This window comes from Dendropsophus ebraccatus, chromosome 4, assembly GCF_027789765.1.
Source record: "Dendropsophus ebraccatus isolate aDenEbr1 chromosome 4, aDenEbr1.pat, whole genome shotgun sequence".
Classification (NCBI taxonomy): Eukaryota; Metazoa; Chordata; class Amphibia; order Anura; family Hylidae; genus Dendropsophus; species Dendropsophus ebraccatus.
In genome coordinates, this window is record NC_091457.1 from 99,809,738 (window position 1) to 99,825,668 (window position 15,931).

Below are 15,931 nucleotides of genomic sequence, written 5' to 3' on the forward strand. Positions count from 1 at the left end.
ATCTAAGGCTAGCATAAACTAGTGACAGAGGAGCTGAATGGAATAATGTATCACGTACATTCAGAGATATCCTTCTGAATAACATGGACAATAAGTAGTCCTCTCCATTATGTGCATGAGAAGCAGAACACTTGGCCCACCAGCTGACGATTGGCCATTATATATCCATACTGTGTATAGGCAGGAACAAACTTATTGAACGATTCCCTTTAAGCAGCTGCTGGGAATTTCTTGCGGCTTTTGGGTCGCTTTCACTCATGGCTGTCAGAATATCAGGGCCAGATCCCTGTGTTGCCCCATCTTATTCGGCAGGCAGAGTCAGCGCCCCCTGTGGGTTATTCCTGTCAGTTTACCCCCTGATGTTCTGCACCTATCCTGTCCTGAATACCGGGTGCAACGGATTGTATTCGCCTGCACGTGACTCCATCCTATCAGGAAGCATGGAGCTGTGCCGGTGCGGATGCCAGGCTGCTCTACGCGTTCTATACGGGTGATGATGAGCGGATACAGAGACCCCGCCCACAGCCACTTTTGCTGCGAATGCACTTTACAGATGTGAAGCTACCGCTCCGCCCCACCACGTGACGTTGTGATCATGTGACAGGATGTTCTTCCCCGAACTACAATTCCCACAGTGCAACGATCATGTGACAAATACGGTCAGGTGGCCTGAGAACAACAGCTGACCGGGGAAGATCGGAGTAAGAGCCCGGGCTGCTAACGAGGTACCTTGTATATTATAGCACGGCTCATACAACAAGGCTCCATTATAGAGGGGCAGATAGTGACCGGCTCCTCAGTTATATACCCCTCCCCCATTATAGAGGTGCAGATAGTGACCGGCTCCTCGGCTATATACCCCTCCCCCATTATAGAGAGGCAGATAGTGACCGGCTCCTCTTTTATATACCCCTCCCCCATTATAGAGAGGCAGATAGTGACCGACTCCTCTGTTATATACCCCCCCCCCCCCCCCCCCCCCCCCATTATAGAGAGGCAGATAGTGACCGGCTCCTCGGTTATATACCCCTCCCCCATTATAGAGAGGCAGATAGTGACCGGCTCCTCTGTTATATACCCCTCCCCCATTATAGAGAGGCAGATAGTGACCGACTCCTCTGTTATATACCCCTCCCCCATTATAGAGAGGCAGATAGTGACCGACTCCTCTGTTATATACTCCTCCCCCATTATAGAGAGGCAGATAGTGACCGACTCCTCTGTTATATACCCCTCCCCCATTATAGAGAGGCAGATAGTGACCGACTCCTCTGTTATATACTCCTCCCCCATTATAGAGAGGCAGATAGTGACCGACTCCTCTGTTATATACCCCTCCCCCATTATAGAGAGGTAGATAGTGACCGGCTCCTCTGTTATATACCCCTCCCCCATTATAGAGGGGCAGATAGTGATCGCCTCCTCGGTTATATACTCCTCCCCCGTTATAGAGAGGCAGATAGTGACAGGCTCCTCGGTTATATACCCCTCCCCCATTATAGAGGGGCAGATAGTGACCGGCTCCTCGGTTATATACCCCTCCCCCATTATAGAGGGGCAGATAGTGACCGGCTCCTCGGTTATATACTCCCTCATTATAGAGAGGTAGATAGTGACCGCTCCTCTGTTATATACCCCTCCCCCATTATAGAGGGGCAGATAGTGATCGCCTCCTCGGTTATATACTCCTCCCCCGTTATAGAGAGGCAGATAGTGACAGGCTCCTCGGTTATATACCCCTCCCCCATTATAGAGGGGCAGATAGTGACAGGCTCCTCGGTTATATACTCCTCACCCATTATAGAGGGGCAGATAGTGACTGACTCCTCGGTTATATACCCCTCCCCCATTATAGAGAGGTAGATAGTGACCCGCTCCTCGGTTATATACCCCTCCCCCATTATAGAGAGGTAGATAGTGACCGGCTCATCGGTTATATACCCCTCCCCCATTGTTAAAAGGTAGATCGTGACCGGCTCCTCCGTTATATACCCCTTCCCCATTGTAAAGAGGTAGATAGCGACAGGCTCCTCGGTTATATACCCCTCCCCCATTATAGAGGGGCAGATAGTGACCGGCTCCTCGGTTATATACCCCTCCCCCATTATAGAGAGGCAGATTGTGACCGGCTCCTCGGTTATATACTCCTCCCCCATTATAGAGAGGTAGATAGTGATCGGCTCCTCGGTTATATACCCCTCCCCCATTATAGAGGGGCAGATAGTGACCGGCTCCTTTGTTATATACCCCTCCCCCAATAACACGGTGTGTAGATGCTGGCTGTGCCCCTTGGTTATATTCCCCTCAGTCACACAGGGGTAGATAGTTGCTGGGCCCCAATCAGATAACCTGTAGATAGTGGCTGGGGCCTTTATTTATGTTCCTACTCCCCCAAACACATGGTGTGTAGATAGTGGCCGGGCTCCTCTTTTATATACCCCTCCCCCAAACACATGGTGTGTAGATAGTGGCCGGGCTCCTCTTTTATATACCCCTTCCCCAAACACATGGTGTGTAGATAGTGGCTGTGCCCCTTGGTTATATACACCTCAGTCACACAGGGGTAGATAGTGTCTAGACCCCTTCCTCAATCACATAACCTGTAAATAGTGACTGGGCCCCTCATTTATATACCCCTACCCAAATCACATGGTATGTACTTAGTGGCTGGGCTCCTCTGTTATATACCCCTCAATTAGTCACACAAGGGTAGATAGTGGCTGGGTCCCTCAGTTTTATAACCCTCCCCCAATCACATTTAGATTGTGTCTGGGCCTCTCAGTTAAGGTGGCTATAAACCTTTAATAACTTTTGGACAAAAAAATCGTTCAGCTGTCCATTATCTCTCCTGACTGGCCCCCATCCTTCCCATAAACAGGAATGTTTAGCGTGGCTGTGGCTTATCTCCTCCTGAACAAAGTGGTTGGGTGGTGATTTTCTGTCACGCCTGAACCCTATCACCACTGACATCATCTATTGGTGGACGGTCTGGAAAGCCCCATTTACCTGAAAGTGGTGGGTACATTTGACTCAAGAATAATGTGTACGGGGACCTTTCTATTCCTCTGCTGTCCATCTTCCTCATTTGAGCAGCGGTTATATAGCAGGGAGGAAGCAGTGCAGCACAGAGTGCTGGGCCAGCAGTCTGGAGGGAGAAGGCATGTGATCAGCCCTGACATGACACTTGCTGCTTTTATCTTCACAGGGGGCGGATGGTGCCAGTGTTTTCCTGAGCACAATGTCGTTGGGGAATGTGGCCATCAATGCAGACTACTCCTGGGATGCAGGGGAACGCGCCCGCCTCTTGCAAAGTCCCATTGTCCCAGAGACCAGGAGACTGACGGGAGGCACCTCTGCCATCGGAGCAGTTTTCATAGTGGTGAATGCAGCACTAGGTGCTGGTCTGCTAAACTTCCCTGCTGCTTTCAGCGCAGCAGGAGGAGTCACAGCTGGGATTGTGCTGCAGCTGGTAAGTAACTTATGCATTGTCAGCTCTTGTTTACAGTGCCTCTGCTGCTCCCCATCTCTGACCATGAGTCTCCCTAGGTCCTGCTGCTCTTTATCATCAGTGGTTTGGTGATCCTGGCTCACTGTGCTGATGCCTGTAGTGAGCGGACATACCAGGAGGTGGTGCGAGGGATCTGCGGTCGTGTGACGGGGGTGCTCTGTGAGATCCTCATTGCTGTGTACACCTTTGGCACTTGCATTGCCTTCTTTATCATCATAGGAGACCAGCTGGAGAAGCGTGAGTGAAGGGTCGGATTGGGGACCGTGACAGGATTGGGATGATGCATTGTATTCACCCCTCACCTTTTACCTTTTCTTAGCAGTATGTTTCTGTTCTCTTTACAGTTCTAGCCGCCATGATGCACAGCTTAGCAGACAGTGACATCCCGTGGTACGCAGACCGAAAATTCACCATTACTATCACTGGAGTTCTGTTTATTCTGCCACTGTCATTGCCACGAGAGATCAGTGTCCAGAAATATGCCAGGTAAGCTAACCTGTCTGACTTCAAGTGACATAGATTCAGGCAACCATGTAAATGCATGTGCTTTGCTGCTGAGAGTTACATCAGGTCTCGTCAGAACAATGCTTCTTCAAGCAGCTTATAGGTGGCAGAAGCGTCACTGTAGCTCTGGATGTGACTAGAGTATATAGCATTGTGTGACAACAGAACAGTTTTTGCAGCTCTCTGGCCTCCACCACTAGGGGGCCTCCACCAGCCCAAACCCGGAAGCGGGGTTTGTGAAAAAAAAAGCAAACAGTAAAGGATACACAATCTCTCACAGAGTTTAGTGTATCCTCACTGTTTGCTACTAACCATGGCTGCAGCAGCCTGTGTGTCCTGTGACTCCTGCTTCTCCCTGTGAGGACTGTGATATGGCTGAGAGACAGGACACCAGGGCAGCTGCAGGACGGGATACCCTGCTCAGTGTGAGCTAAAGGACCTGCGGTGATGTCAGGCCCATGTGATGTGGGAGAAGCCAGGCTCTGTAAGCTGTCGGAGGGGATGTGTATGGAGAGGAGCTCATGTCTGTATGAGCAGGTAAGGCTAGGTTCACACTGCGTTTTCAGCATCCGTTTAACGCATCCGTTTTTTGCAAAAAACGCATGAAAAACGGATTGCAAAAAACGGATTCATTTGTGTGCATCCGTTTTTCCATTGACTTCCATTATAAAAAAAAACGGATCCGTTTTTTTTGGCGGACCAAAACGGACCAAAAAACGTTGCTGACCCCATTTTTCTGGACGTTAAAAAAAACGGATCCGTTAAACGGATGCTGAAAACGCAGTGTGAACCTAGCCTAACCAGCCTTTCAATGTATATACACACATACACATACCACAGCACTGCCTGTTACATATGCACACACACACACACCACAGCACTGCCTGTTACACACACACACACACACACACACACACACACACACTCACACCTGCCTGTTACAAATACATATCTTTTATTAATGCTCACACACATACAGCTCTGCTATCTTTACTGTACTTACACACTCTGTACTCTCCACATAGCCCCCTTAATGCCCTCTCCCCCCCCCCACACACACAGTTTCCACAACATTGCCCACATTTTGTGGTGAGACCTAATACCCCTTCAGTTGCCCAGTGCACAAATATTGCTGTACTGCTGGACAAATAGCCTCTGTCCACAGAGGCTATTTCATGTTCATGAACATTATACACCGAGCTCTTCATGAATTGTAGTGAAAATGTTAGTAGATGTTTCATTTCTTTCAAATTCAGTTTTGAAAACTGTCAGTTTTCATTGAATTTAATGCGGGCCCCTCTCTGCGTATTATCAGTGTGAAATCAGTGGTCCAAAGTCAAGTAAATTAATTTTGTGTTTTTACTTTGATGCCCATTTTTATGCCAACCGTGTGGTCCTTTTGGCTATGTTTATCACCAATCCCCTCAGGGCTCCTCACTTATGGATAGGTTATGAATATTATACATTTTCTGTAAGAATAATGGATAAAACAGGAAAAAGAAAAACGCTCTAAATAATTAGGGTGCATGTATGTGTGTATGTGTGAGTGAGGTTGCATGTGTGTGAGGTTGCATATATGTATGTGAGATTGTATGTGTGAGTGAGGGTGCATGTATGTGTGAATAAGGTTGTATGTATGTATGTGAGTGAGGTTGCATGTATGTATGTATGTATGTGTGAGGGAGTATGTGCATGTATGTGTGTTGTTATATGTAGGTAGGTATGTATGTATGTGTTTCTATTCCTGGGTGACATCTGCTGTACATATAATTAATGGACACTAGAGAGGTATGGAGCAGGTTCAGGATCTGAGCCTGCTCATACACGGCTGCCTTCTGTAGGTAGGGCCAGGTTCACACTTGCATAATGTAGTTATTGCAAACAATAATTTTTTTCAGCAGAACAGAGGAAAGCCAGGAGTGAGGAGGGGTAGGTACTAAATCCTCTACAGTAAGGCAGCCATTTGTATGGATGGCTCTATTTTTTTTTGGGGGGGGGGGGGGGGGGGATGAGAGGCCCCAAACAAAATTGTCGCCCGGGGCCTCCACCAACCTTAATCCAGCCCTGACTGGAGTATATGGTAAAATGCAACCTGAACTTCCATTGGCAGCTGTGTCTGCATATGGAAGTTTGAAAGGCTGCATTGTGACAGGTATGCTTTATTAAAGGAATCCACGCATGTATCTTATGTATGACAATAAGGTGATCTCAAGCGTAGACAATGTCTCCAGTATTGGTTAGTGGGACATCACTAAAATTGTTTTGCTAATAATTGTATTCTCTTATTGCTTCTCTTGGCAGCTCTCTCAGCGTCCTGGGGACTTGCTATGTGACCTTCATTGTCATCTACCGATGTGTGAAACCCACTACTGAGATTCCATCTGACAGTGCCACCCGCAGGTGTGATGATGTAATCTGCACATCGCCTAAAAAACAAACTTCACCAGTGAATAGATACCTTAGCTCTTGGTCGTCCTTATAATAACTATAATGTGATAGAAACTCTCTCAAAACCTGGACACCCCCTTTAAGTGGATACATTTTTTTAGATGTTTTCAGTAAAGCTGCATTCACACATCCGTAGATTTTGCAGACCTACGGGTGTAAATGCAGCCTGAAGCTGGCTGACCAACAGTATAGCTTCCCCAGGGGTTGTTGCCCAATTTTCCTGAAATCCTGATTAATAAATCTGCCTAGCTATGCTGTGACACATCTGCTCTGTTATTGTTGCATAACTTGATTGTAGGTGACAACCCCTCTGAGCTGTAGTAGCCAACACGCTTGCTGTCACTAAACCTAAAGTTGTCACTAAAATCCTAAGAGTTGGATCCAGGAGTAATGTAACATCATTGTGAAGTGTATAATTTCAGCTTTAGCTGAAGGGATTTAACAAAAATGTTGCACTAGCTCTTTAGGAATTCCAGCCATTTTATACACCGCCCTTCCACAGGCTCAAAAATAGTTGTACAATGAGCATTTTCACGGACCGGTGTGGCTTTTCACATCATTCTTTCTTGCCAGATCAAAGGGGTACCCTGGCACTTTAAATCTTTTTATATAATGCTGTCCTTATATACAACATAATAAACATCTTATTCGCCCGGTCCACTGCCATCACTTCTGAACTTGTGTCAGCAGGGACAGCTCAAGTCAGACACTTGAAACACTAGGAAGACACCAGGGGAGTGTGGTAAAGTAAGAATAAGATGTTTATTATGTTGTAGCATTGTCTAAAAAGAAATTAAAGTGTTGAAGTTTATGGGGTAAAAGGTCTGTTTAATTTTTTAGGTGTTTTAATTTGGATTCTGTTGCTGTTTATGGGATCTTTCAATATGTTGTCTAAACAGGTATTAATGCAAGTGCAGGAGACCAGCATTAGGCTGAACAAAAAGCTAAACAATCTATCAGATCGCTAGCAGAAACTTTAGTAGTGGCTAAGAAACCATTTAGACAGAAGGAAAACATTATTGGCCTCAGCAACACAAAAAGATTCTCTACAGAGCGTCTACACAACATCTAGTTAAGTCAAGAAGGCATATCTCTATCAAAGTCTTAGGGTACTTCACGCTACAGAATCCGAACAGAGAACTTCCCATGGATCCCACCACTTGCCCCCCCCCCCCCAAAAGCGCGCACTCCCACTTGAAGATCTGCCTGTCCCATAGGTTTCATTCTATTCAGGCAGATTCTGCCGTCCGCTCAAAAAAGAATTGACATGTCAATTCTTTGAGCGGACTGCGGAATCTGCCTAAGTATAGAATGGAGTCTATGGGATGGCCAGATCTTCAAGCAGGGGGGGGGGGGTCACTTGAGCGGTGAAATCCGCAGGAAGTTCTCAGCGCGGAATCCCTAGTGTGAATGCTCCCTTAAAACAAGCACCAGCTAAAAGCTTATTGGTGGGGTGCTGGCTGTCTGACCCCTGCCAATCTGAAATTGATGGCCTATCAGACAATAGTCCATCAGTTTTTAGCAGATGGATAGCCCCTTTTTAATACCCCTTTGAAAAAAAAAGTCTACACCTCAGTCACTTAGTGATGACTAGTTTAAATTAAAAATAAACTTATAAATAAATTTAAATAAGAAACTCATTTGGTTAAAAAGTATGCAATTGACCCTGTCCATCTGGTTCTAATCACAGCCGCGAATAATGCTCATGATCGATCATTATCCGCAGCCATAATTATAACAAGATGGGCGCCTTTATGGCCATGAGGTGGTACATTAACTTTATGATTGCCATGTGGTCGTTCTAATACCTTATTTCTATCTCTCCTTAGTGCTTCCTCTTGGATCGCTGTGTTCAATGCTGTCCCCACAATATGTTTTGGATACCAGGTACATGTATCACTATTGTGTAACTCCAGCCTATTATATCACCACTCGTGCCTCCCCTCATTATTGGTTTGTGTTTCTGGCAGTGCCATGTCAGCAGTGTCCCGGTGTATGGCAGCATGCAGCGGCAGGATATCCGACATTGGGCCATCATAGTGACAACAGCCATGTTTATTGCTCTGTGTGTCTACACAGGGACAGGTGGGATTCTGCGCATATTGTGCTGTAGTGTTTGATGTACACGGCTGGATGCTGTGTTGTCATCCTGTGATCTCTGTGTCCTCAGGAGTGTGCGGCTATCTGCTATTTGGCTCAGGAGTGGACCAGGATGTCCTCCTCTCCTTCCCTTCTGATGATGTTCCAGTTGCTGTAGCTCGAGCGTTCATAATCGTGTGTGTGCTGACATCGTACCCCATATTACACTACTGTGGGCGGTGAGATCTCCTTAACATAAGCTATGATGAAGTCTTGTAAGGTTTCCCTCCTCTTCTGGTCATAATCCTTGTCCTCGCCACTACCTGCTCATTACGCTCCATGCAAGTTAAATATTTTTGCAAATACATTCATTTAGCAAACTTGCCGCCTTGTCCTCATAAGCCCTAGAAGTGTAACTATGTTAGTATAGATAGGAATATCCTTTTAATGTGCAATATACTGTCAACCAGATAGTCTGGTAATATAGGAGCACACTTTGTATTGGAAGTCTCCCATCATTACCCATGTTCTTGCTCCAGGTAAGCATCACATTACTGGTACAGTGCTGACTTCGTCCTATTTAGCGTGGCATTTGTGGGGCCTTGGTGAATAGAAAACCATATACTGATTAATAGGCAGCACATCTTTTGTCTTGCAGGGCTGTGGTAGAGGGTTTGTGGCTGAGGTTTACAGCACAAGAAGCTGGCGAGGAGCCAGCTAGAGAACGTCGTCGGAGAATCCTTCAGACCCTGACCTGGTTTGTCCTCACGCTGCTATTGGCACTTTTCATCCCAGACATTGGGAGAGTGATTTCCCTCATTGGGGGTCTTGCTGCTTGTTTCATCTTTATATTTCCAGGTAGGAGTCAATGGTGATCTGTACTATAAGAAATTTCTTCAGAAGGAACTGATCTTGTATTATGCTTTGCAGGTCTCTGTCTCATAAATCTAAAACTGTCTGAAATTCAGGAACAAAAGAGCAGAAGGTAAATCCCTGAATGACTAGAACTATAGGATGTGTATGTGTAAAGGTCATTGTATTGTTTCTAAAGCCCCTTATATATATACGGGGCGACATGGAGGTCATGTCAGGTCAGCGATCGCTTTCTCCTCGTTCCCCCGCGCACTGGCGGCGCTATTACACGCTTCGATAGCGAGCAGCCTTAAAGGGGTTGTCCGGCGATAAAAAATTATTCACAGAATAACACACATTACAAAGTTATACAACTTTGTAATGTATGTTATGTCTGTGAATGGCCCCCTTCCCCGTGTTTCCCCCCACCCACGCTAGACCCGGAAGTGTGGTGCATTATACTCACCGCATATCGTGTCGTCCACGGTCTCCGATCGTCAGCAGTGACGTCTTCTTCGGGAGCTTGGCGGATCTTCCCGAGTGCCGGCCACCCTCTGCAGCGTCATCCGAAGCTCAGCCGCGATTGGCTGAGCATAACTGTGCTCAGCCAATCGCGGCTGAGCGGCTGATGACGCGGCCACGTCATCAGCTGCTCAGCCGCGATTGGCTGAGCACAGTTATGCTCAGCCAATCGCGGCTGAGCTTCGGATGACGCTGCAGAGGGCGGCCGGCACTCGGGAAGATCCGCTGACCTCCCGAAGAAGACGTCACTGCTGACGATCGGAGACCGTGGTCGGCACGCGACAGGTAATGTATAGCGCACCACACTTCCGGGTACACGGGTGGGGGTGGTGGGACACGGGGAAGGGGGCCATTCACAGACATAACATACATTACAAAGTTGTATAACTTTGTAATGTGTGTTATTCTGTGAATAATTTTTTATCGGCGGACAACCCCTTTAAAGTGACACTGTCACCCCCTTTGTTCATTTTGACATCTCTACACAGGTGTAAAGGGTAAATTTAGTGTTTTTCATACCTTATTTCATATCATATGTCATGGTGCTTGTTCAAGTAAAAAGTGTCCTTTTATCATCTGCAGATTGTATTAAGTGGGCGTGGCCTCGCGGCACTAGCGCCACATAACCCCGCCCACAACGGCACGGTTGGCCCCGCCCCCTCGCCGGCCATTGGAACAGGCTGGCCGAAAGGTCTAGACTCCACCCCCTTTACGTTGGACAACCAATGGCCGTCAAGGGGGCGGGGCCAACCGTGCCGTTGTGGGCGGGGTTATGTGGCGCTAGTGCCGCGAGACCACGCCCACTTAATACAATCTGCAGTTGATAAAAGGACACTTTTTACTTGAACAAGCACCATGACGTATGATATGAAATAAGATATGAAAAACACTAAATTTACCCTTTACACCTGTGTAGAGATGTCAGAATGCACTAAGGGGGTGACAGTGTCACTTTAAGCTGAGTGTGTACAGTATGAGTAGAGGAGAGTGCAGCTCCATGCCTGCTCAGTACCTCTGTCCTTGTTTTTTAACTGTTTGTTCTTACTTTTAGTTGGTGGGCATTGCTCGGTTACGGAGTTACTATGGTTATCCTTGGAGCATTCATCTTTGGACAGACCACCACTAAGGCGATCTTTGTGGACCTGATGGGTTGATCCATGAATCTGATTTTTAAAAGCTAAACTAACTTGAATATCACATACATATGACATTCCCTTGTCTTACCACCTGCTTGTGTCTGGCAGAACATTGCATCTAGCATTAATTCTGGGTATTCTCCTGTCAGATATCATATCTTGGACAATAACCCTTGGTACCCCTCTGTCCATTACGACTGCATGTGTCCTCCCAGAATTCCCAGTGCTGGAACTCCTGATTATGTTGCAGATTGAACACTAAAACAGCAGAACCCAGAGGTGAGCTGTGGACGACCCAAAGCGGCTGCTGAATATACAGACCTTACACCATTAAGCTGCTTCCTTTCCTAAAGTCTTATGAGAGCACAAGGATCATGATGTCTGCAGCTGTGCATCAGGTTTCTTCATGTGACAGCAATTCTTCCCGGTCCCTTCTTCACTTCCTGGCCTTTTATTATCATGTGTACGGGAGGAGGATTACTGAGAAGTCTCCTATAAGGGTTTAGAGTTGAGTGCACAGTTCTCATCACCAGTCGTGTCACCATCTCTCCTGTGATCTTGGCAAAAGGACATGTGCTACTGAGTGGAGCAATATGCAGTGGATTCTGGAAGAATGAATACAAAATTCCCGCTTATCTGCAGGCAGGGCGGAGTCAATAATTTAGGTTTTTTTACATTTTTTTTACATTTTTTTAATGTGACTTTAAATTGACATTTTTTCAATTCTTTTTTAAGTTCTCATTAGGCGATGGTTCCACAACTGTCACCTTTTTTGTTTTTGTTTTTTTATACATTTGATTTTTGTTCATGAGTTTTAAATCTGGAATTTAGCTTGTCCCCCAAATCCTAAACATAGGGTCCTTTTACATGCAGATATCTGACAGATTTTTGAAGCCTAAGCCAGAAAGACTAGACCTGAGAACAGGTCATGAAGGAAAAACTCAAATTCATTGCTGGCTTTGGCTTCAGAAATCCATCATCCATAAGTGTGAATGTTGAGGCAGCTCCAAGAGCATACATGTGAGGCCAACGTCAAATTTGATTTGCTGCTGGGAACGTCCACTATTCTGTAGAGCTTTTAATCTGATGTTCCTCTTGTTATGTACATGATGTTCCAGTTTTTTGTCTCTCATTTTACATGATAGGAATGTGTGCAACATGGCTGTTGGCTATAACAGTTAATCTCAGTGTAGGTGTGCTCGGCCATACATGTTTATTGGGGCCTTGCTATGCTGCTGTAGAACTAATTGAACTGCATATCAATATTTCTGGTTCCTGCTCAGTAGCAGGTTGGTCTTTGCAGTTTGGCATCCTGGCCTCTTTTCAATGTCTCAGTTTTTATGGATCTTTGTTAAAGGAGAAGTCCGGCCCTGTCTGAAATCAGAAAGGTGTCTGAGGCGAACATCACCTATCTTTATTTACCTCTCCCCATGCCCACAATTTGCTGTGTGGCTGGCTCAGGGACCCCCACCAGAGGGCATTTTCCCCCTAGTTGTGATGACGCCACGACTTTGAGGGGAGAATGCCTTGCTGCTCAGCCAATCAGTCACTGCAGGAGCGTCACTGCCAGTCCATCAACTGGGTACTGACATTGGCTCTGGTGGGGGTCCCGGAGCAGTAATCCAACACTAGAGAGGCACGGGGTGAGGTAAGTTGTTTTTTTTGTTTTGTGTTTTTTATGTTTCCCCATGCCCCTGCATTTTGAAAAAAAAAACAAAAAAAAAAACAACGCAACGCAAGACTTCTCCTTCAGTTCATAATGCAGAACAGTGAGTTAACATCAACATCCTTATGTTCGTAGAGTTTAAAGGGGTTATCCAGGTTTAGAAAAGGCACAGCTACTTTCTTGCACAAACTGTCCTGAGGTGGTTTGTGGTATTGCAGTTAGGCGCCATTCACTTTAATCTGAGCTTCAAAACCACACCCAAAATAGAGACAAGTGGGGTGCTGTTTTTTTGAAGAAAGCAGATATATTTTTCTAAGCCTGGATAACTCCTTAACCCCTTTTTAAGTTAAAGGAGTACTCCAGCAAAAAAAATGTTTTCAAATCAACTGGTGTCAGAAAGTGCCAGAAATTTGTAATTTACTTTTCTGTTCAAAAATATCAAGTCTTCCAGTACTTATCCAATGCTCTCTGTCCTGCAGGAAGTGGTGCATTCTGTCCAGTGCTTTTCTGCTGCCACCTCTGTGTGAACTGACTGAGAAGACTAAATCACTTCCTGCATGACATATATCAGCTGATAAGCACTAGACTTGAGGGGTTTTTTTTGTTTATTTTGTCAAAGAAGTCATTTACAAACCTGTTTTACTTTCTGGCACCAGTTGATTTAAAAACATTTTTTTTTTTATGTCTTGGAGGGGCCAGAATGTTCTTGCAGAAGTTATAGCAACTATAACACAATACTTTGATAATCCGCTACTGTGGGTTTTTTTAGGACTTGGTGCTACTTAAGGCAACTTAAGTTGTCAAATTTGTGTGCAATATTTTTTTCACAAGTAAAGGGATTATGGTGACCTTGTCTACAACCTGGTGTGTGGGAAACCTCTGGTAGGCACTCTGTCCCTATACAGGGTGTACTCCAGAATTCATACTGAGAAAAGGCAGGCTACATTTCCATGTTCCGTATGGAACACAGACATGGAATGCCTGTAACAGAGTCCGCCCCCCACCCGGCGGCATGTGATAAGATGCTGGGAGCAGGGTCTCTGTATGAACCACACTGTAATGGAGCGGCTGCGCAGTGATGTCATTACAGCCCGGTGCATATTCATACAGTTCCCCGGCTCCCGGTGTCTTATCACAGATGCTGCCCGGGGGGGGGGGGGGGGGGGTGTCTCCATTACGAGCATTCTTTCCACGTCTGTGTTCTGTGCGGAATGTGTTTACGTGGCCTTGGTTTGGTTGTCCATGGTTTTGCCTTTTAACAAGGGCATCAATACACATTAGAGTAGAGATGATGACACTCAAATGATTTTGTGAACAGTTGTTAAAACCAACCAATGATCGATTGCCTGTGTTTGAAATTAAGTCAACCATGTTTAAAATGTTTGGCCTACAAACAAAAAGAACGTTCTTGGGCCATTCCTAGAAAGGCTGATTGATTGTTCTTCACCTAGTGTTGTTAATAATGTAGGGCCACTTTGAGAAAAATGGAGTAGCCAGTATAAACTAAAATGTGTATTCTTGCAACTGGTCAACACTGCAGTTGTTGACTAGGCATTCAACAGTTGTTCGACCATTGGACTACTAAATGCTTAAATGGTTGTTTGACAATAAAATCTGTTTTCAACTGTCTAATAAATGAACATATATTGGCGAATAAGAACAATTTACTACCCCTAGTCCTTGTGTAAGTCCTGTAATGGCTCCTGTTCCTGTGTACATGACACTCTCTAGCCGCGATTTTACCCAACTTTATCTCCTGTTCACTATGTGGGAAGGGTTATAGTTGCGGAAGATAGTTAGCTGGATGTACCCCAAGGATCTCCTACCACATTTGAATCTTCATGTACAGGCTTTCTACAGCACTCTCTCTGTATTCTCTATGCCATGTTGGGCTCACCTCTAGACATGCCTCACCCTTCATACCTTGCTGGTTTACAAAGAGTTAATTTTTTCAATAAAAGTAGCCTAACATAGGCTTAACTTTAACCCCTAAAGGACAGAGACAAATTTTATTAATTTGACCTGTGTCACTTTATTCATTAATAACTTTGAGATGCTTTTACCTATCCGGCTGATTTTGAGATTGTTTTCTCGTGACATATTGTACTTTACATTTCTGGTAAATTGGAGTCGATACTTATAACGAATCTTTATGAAAAAAATCCAAAATAACGTGAAAAATTGTGAAAAAATGCATTTTTCCAACTTTGAAACTTTTCGGCTTATACAGAAAATGGTTATGCCACATAAATTATATATTAAATAGCATTAGCAACATGTCTACTTTATGTTGGCGGCATTTATTAAACTATCTTTCATTTTTTTTAGACAATAGGAAGCTTAAAACATTAGCAGCAATTTTCCAAATTTTCAGTAAAATTTCAAAATCAGATATTTTTAGGGACCTGTTCAGGTTTAAAGTGTATTTGAGGGAATGTTAGCCCCACAAAGCACCCAATTTCAGAAACTGCACCCCCCCCCCAAACTCTGCAAAAGCACATCCAGAAAGTTTTTACGCTAAAATGTTGTTCTACCCTTCATTTTTCATTTTTACAAGGGGATAAAAGAAAAAAAAAACACCAAACGTGTAGTGCAGTTTCTCCTGAGTACAGAAATACCTCACATGTGGACATAAAATGCCAAGCGGGCGTAAATGTATATCCATAGTACCAGCCTGTGGTCGTTAAGGGGTTAAGGCCAAACAATAGGCCAACATGAGAAAATCTAGGCAGAAGAGAAAAATTACATAAGGAATAAAATGATCAAATTACCATATTAAATATACATTATATAATTAGTCTTAACCGGGTTCTGCGCGAGAACCCCTAAACCTTGTAGGAAGCATTTACCCACAGCAAACATTACATTAAAAAAAACAACAAATAACCTACAACCATGCTTTCCTGGCACCACACACAAACAACCACAAGACAAGGGATGAAGGGGGGGAGAAAAAAAAATCCACAGCTGATCCCTGCACCTCCATCTATCTAAATAGCACTCCCACTATCAGATCCAAATATGACATCTAGGTCTGCCAAACCTTGCAAAACAACTCCTCTTTATCATTAAGGATAGAATAGAGGTGGTTATCAACCATTATCCAATTTAATTTGGATTTTACTAATGGTGCGTTTACACAGGCAGATTTATCTGACCAATTTTGGAAGCCAAAGTCAGGAATGGGCTTGAGAAGACAGGGAATCTCAGTCTTTC

General features: G+C 44.9%; 1 protein-coding gene across 1 annotated transcript; it reads left to right on the forward strand.

Moving 5' to 3' along the window:
• Positions 1-646: 646 nt before the first annotated feature.
• SLC38A7 (solute carrier family 38 member 7) lies at positions 647-13,715 on the forward strand. Its single transcript, XM_069966392.1, has 11 exons — positions 647-725; positions 3,206-3,469; positions 3,547-3,745; positions 3,853-3,994; positions 6,314-6,412; positions 8,290-8,347; positions 8,431-8,545; positions 8,631-8,778; positions 9,198-9,397; positions 9,470-9,524; positions 10,965-13,715. The coding sequence occupies exons 2-11, from the start codon at positions 3,239-3,241 to the stop codon at positions 11,065-11,067; spliced, it is 1,350 nt and encodes a 449-aa protein (XP_069822493.1). The 5' UTR covers positions 647-725; positions 3,206-3,238; the 3' UTR covers positions 11,068-13,715.
• Positions 13,716-15,931: the final 2,216 nt, after the last annotated feature.